Genomic DNA, 4,874 nt, shown 5'->3' with positions numbered 1-4,874 from the left:
ATTTCTTTCTCCTTTCAGATGCCCTGATGTCTGTCCCCTGCAAAGACCTGACCCACCTGAGGTTGGCAGATGCTCAGGCGTTGGTGTGAATCCCCAGTAAAAGGTAACTATCGCTCCTTTGTTTTGCTGCTGGTGTGATTTCTCTCTGTCCTGTTGCTGAAGAAGTCTGAGCCTGTCCAAGGGCAGTGGGTGAATCCTGGGTGTGTGCCCTGCTGCCCAGGGCTGTGTCCCTGCAGCCAGGACACCCTGGTCCCTGTGGCTGTGTGCGTTTGGGGGCTGCACCACTGCATGTAGAAGTGTCGGTGAGTGGGGGCTGCACCTCCTATCCCTTCTCAGCCCCTCTTCCTCCACACATCTCTTCTTGGTTTTTTGGTAGAATGAGTGAGAGAGACATACAAAGCCTGAGCAAATGGGTTTTCGTGCTCACTCTCTGCCTTACCACGCTGTGGGGAAGACTGACGCTGGCCTCCACCCATCACAGAAGCCATTCAGGTAGGGAAGCGACATCCTTGGTATGTGCATTGCACTCCTGTGCAATCGCCCTGGGTCCCCGTGACACTGGTGGTACCTTGGGGTCTCCAAGGGTTGCCCAGGCTGGGGGTTATGTGGGGCTGAGATGTTTGGTGAGGGTCCGTCACTTGTTCCTGGGTGGGAGGAAGAGTGCAGGCGGTCTCGGGTCGTGATGCACACTGGCTGTGGGAGCAGACAGGTGTCTCTCTGGGGACCAGAGGCTGATGGCCTGGGGATCTTGATGGCCAGCTCAGTCTCTGGGGGCTGGGTGGTGAGGATGAGTGTGACGAAGACACTTGGAGTACAGAGCCATTCTGGGACATGTGCTGTCGGAAAAGAAGATATTTCAGGGTTAATTTGAAATTGTTCGTGCTCTTGCCTGACCCCACCTAACCTTGTCCTATTTCTGTCATTTTTGCCTGGCAGTTAAAGCAGTTCTAATCCTGTAATCCCCACCCTCATTGCTCTAAACCAAACCCTATCTTCCAGAGTGACTGCCTCAACCAGCTAGTCAGCAGGTAACTGCCTCACCCTCTGCCTAGCCTGTGGCAGATGCACAGAAGATAAAACTCCTCAGCTGGTTCTGGAACAACTTTCCAGGGCTCCCTGGGATATGGGCTCAGGCACCGACAACAGCCCACCCGACCTGCCCGGTCCCAGGGCTGGAGAACCCCACTCCTCTTCCTGCTCCCTGGAAGAGCCAGACTCAGTGTTAATAAGGCAGCACTCACCCAGGTTTAAAGGGCAAATGCCCCAGTGTAGTCGCTGGGTGTGAATTATGTCTAAATCTCTCCCCACAGGTGAGGGCTGGGCTCACGTATTCACGTGCTTGCGGGCAGGGAGCTGGGGATTCTTTGCTCACACAGACTTATCCACAGCAGACAAATCCTGTACTTTTTATTCAAGGAAACTCTAATCCACAGCAAAGAGGATACACCACGAGCAAGCACTTCGAAGTCTGTCCCCGCTCCGTGTCTGCATCCCCACGGTTTCACTCTGCATGCCCTGGTTTCCCAGCACTAAGTATTTTGCGTGGCTGTGCTGGCAGCTGCCTCCTCTCCTGGCCTGAATTTCCATGGGCTCAAACCAGGAGTTCTTGCTCTGCTTGCAGGGTTCGTGGGCTTTATTTTCATGGTGTCTGCCCCATGCTTGACTTGAAATGTTTTTTGGTAAAGGTTTTGTTTGAAACAATCTTTCATAAGGTCACATCCTCAGTGGCAATGATGGTTTTGTCCTGGGAAGCCCGTGGTTATGTTTCTGTGCATGGAGTTGAACCAGAGGAGGGAACAGGGGTAGCTGTTCCGCTGGTGCCTGCCTGAGACCCCGAGCCGGGGACACTGGTTGTGTGTGTGGAAGGACAGGCATACCTGGAGCATTCAGCTGTTTAGAGCATTGTGCTTATTCACAGTTAGAACCGGGGGCAGCACCTAAAACTGAGCAACAGCAGAGAAGGAGGTTTAGTGGTGACTGTGGCCACGAGGTTTCAGAGCCCTCAAACCCGTGAGTTTCCTGAGCAGAGAGACTGCTGGCAGCCCCTCTGTTAGCTGTCCAGGGGAACACTCACTGCAGACGTCGGGCTGTAGAACCAAGGTCTAATCCCTTGTGCTCACCCAGCACCCGGGGGATGCTGAGCGGGGCTTCCTGGACGTCAATAGCCATATGAATCAAGTGCAGAGATTAAACCATTTGGAAATGGAATAGGAGACTCCTGGGAGAGGAATGATTCACCAGCAGTTTGATCCCCCATGTAACGAGGTGAGCACTACGTGATGAACAAGGCTTTGCTCGTCTGGATCCAGCTCCTGCGGTGGTGCCCCTTACCTTGAGATAGCCCCTGAAGGCTGATAATCAAAGTGCCATCTCCGCCTTCGCTCACTCATGTCACTCAACCTGGAGCAGAAGTAAAGGCATTTGGTCAGCTGGGATTTGCTTTTGGGAAATGAGATTCTCTGAGCGAACGGGGAGCACCAGTTTCTGATTATCCTGGGAGAGAGATTTACTGGTCAGAGCGTCGCTGCCCGGAGCAAAGACAGCAGCTCTGCAGCCTTTATTTGTGAGATGCTTCTGCAAGATTCCCTCTCGATGGGGAAGTGTTGGTTCCTCCATCGTGTGCAGCTTTCACATTAAGGAATATTTTTCTAAGTCACCCTCTCCATGTGAGGCAGCAGCTGTTACAAGGGGGTGCGAGAAGCAGCTGGGCACCACAGAGGATGGCGGGCTGTGTGTCGGGAGCTGGATCCCCTCCGTGGAGGTTCATCTCTCCCTCGATGGCAGAACACTTTCAGCAGTTCTTGACACAGTCCAGGCACGTGGTTTTCTGTGAGTGCGAAGGGATGGGCTTTGTGTGAGCGGCTCGAGGATGTGCGCGCTCTTGCACATGCAGTGCAGGGCGACGGAGCATGATGTGGAGTCCGGAGGTGACAAGGTAGTAAAAAATCCTAGCTGACGTGCAGTGATAATGAGCAATAAAAACAAGCCTGCTTCTCTAGAAAGCCCTCTTAAATAATACATGCCTGGAAGGCAGTAGTGATTTTAAGACTTTAATTATTTAGAGAGCATTAGTAGTAGAGTCGTCGCAGGGCACAGAGTTCAGATCACTTATGCCAGGGGCTCTGCCCGGTGCCCTAGGGCTGTGCTCCCCTCCGAGCAGAGCCCCCCCACCCAGACTCCTCAGTGCTGCTCAGCCCTGCTCAGGGTGCCTGGGCCCTTTTTGGTGCCCAGGAGGAGGGTTTTGGCGCAGGGGGTTTGGGCGTTGCCTGGTAGTTAGGTGCAGACAACTTGTGTTGGTTGTACAGCTCTCCACCAGCACGCAGAGCAGCTTTACAGGGAACATGTGGAGCTGTGCCCACGCCTCCCTGAGACACAAAATATGTCATCTCAGGTTTTGCTGTAGAAAACTGTGTTCTGCCACTCACTTAAAGGTCAGCCAGAGTAGGACTGTGGTTTTATTTTATTTTTGCGTGCAGGATTCAAGACCCTTGTGCTCTTACAATGCTTTCATGGTTCCATGAGATAAGATTTTTTTTTTAAAAAGAGTTCCAGAGGGGAAATACCAGTTAAATGGGAGGGAGAAGCATGCCAGAAGCTCTGGAACTTATCCCAGGCTCTCTGGGGGTTTCCTGCTCTCGGTGTTAAACACACCATCCATCTGACTTGCATTTTCAGTCCTGTCTGGTTCAAAATTTCCTGCTGCTCAGCAAAAGGAGCCCCAGCTGCTGGGAGCTCCGGAGGAGCCCATCGCTCTCCCTGCGCTTGGGCTCAGGCTCTGCTTGCTCTTCCCAGACCTGTGATGTGACAGCCCAGTGCGGCCAGGAGCCCCTCAGCATCGCTCTCCTGCCGGTGTCCCTCAGCACGGGGCTCATCCCGCTGCAGAAAGGTGTAGGAGAGGAGAAATTTTCTTTATCTCTTTGCTGCACCTTGTTGAGCAAATTAAAAGGGCTTTGGCGTGTTAGCAAAGTCTCATTGCATGGTTGTAATGAGCGATTTCTCAGTTCTGCCTGGCTCTCCCTTGGCTGAACCTTTTAAAATTAGCTGACAATGAGAAGCAGGACAGCATTGAGAGGGAGCAGAGGGGTTGTCTGGCCCTTGCTCCTGGGAAGAGCTCTGCTAACCAAGTTCTCGTAAAATCAGTTCAAACCCACGACTACCTCTATGAGCGCTGAGGTTGGCGGGTGTAAAATCTCCTGTTTGGGGGGCTGTGTTGGGTGCATGAGGAGAGTGAGTGATCCTTCATGGTCCTGGGCCAGAGCATGGTGAGAATGTGGGTTCATAGTCAACCAAAACCAAGGTCCTCTGCTGATTCCTCAGATTATTTGAAAAATCCCATTAACCATAAACCCAGGGCAAAACAGTCATGTTTGCTCTGTAATGAGTTGTTTTCCTTCTCACTTTCGCCAAAGTGTACCATTTCTGCATATAAAAAGAACGGAAATTATCATTCAAGCTGATCTGTGATGGCATTTAAAAGGGAGGATAAAATTCATGGCCAGAGATGCCATTACAAAATACTTCCAGGATAGGTAATTGCGTAATTATTATGGGCAGAAATGAACGTGATTGTTCATTAAAAGGAAATGACCATGGAATAACAATAAATAAAGCCAAATTAAAGCCGTGGTAATTGCACGGCGGGTGCAGGGCACAGGGGTGTGTGGCTCCCGGCCGGAGCAGTGTTGTCACTGCCCATGTTCATGTTGTGGATCTCCCCCCCAGCCCCAGGTTGGTGGCATCACTGGAGAGCTGGACCTGGGGCAGCTCCTCACATCCTGCCTGTTCGTCTCCCCGCTCAGTGGGAACAGGAGAGGGACAAGGGCTGCAGCGGCTGGAAGGCGGCGCCGCGGTTCCCCGGGGGCCCAAGCCGGGGG

The 4,874-nt window shown here is 52.5% G+C and overlaps 1 protein-coding gene across 1 annotated transcript in view; it reads left to right on the top strand.

The window, feature by feature from the left end:
* Positions 1 to 377: 377 nt before the first annotated feature.
* Positions 378 to 4,874, top strand: part of LOC104494724 (protein FAM19A2-like) — a gene marked incomplete at its 3' end in the record, with an annotated part of 7,764 nt that continues 3,267 nt past the window's right edge. Inside the window, exon 1 of the mRNA XM_010137588.1 lies at positions 378 to 492. Coding sequence (XP_010135890.1) covers positions 378 to 492 — 115 coding nt within the window. The remainder of the gene's footprint in view (positions 493 to 4,874) is intronic.

This window comes from Buceros rhinoceros, unplaced genomic scaffold (assembly GCF_000710305.1).
Source record: "Buceros rhinoceros silvestris isolate BGI_N320 unplaced genomic scaffold, ASM71030v1 scaffold12786, whole genome shotgun sequence".
Lineage (NCBI taxonomy): Eukaryota > Metazoa > Chordata > Aves > Bucerotiformes > Bucerotidae > Buceros > Buceros rhinoceros.
Note: the sequence above shows the minus strand (reverse complement) of the source record. Positions and strands in the feature narration are given on the sequence as shown.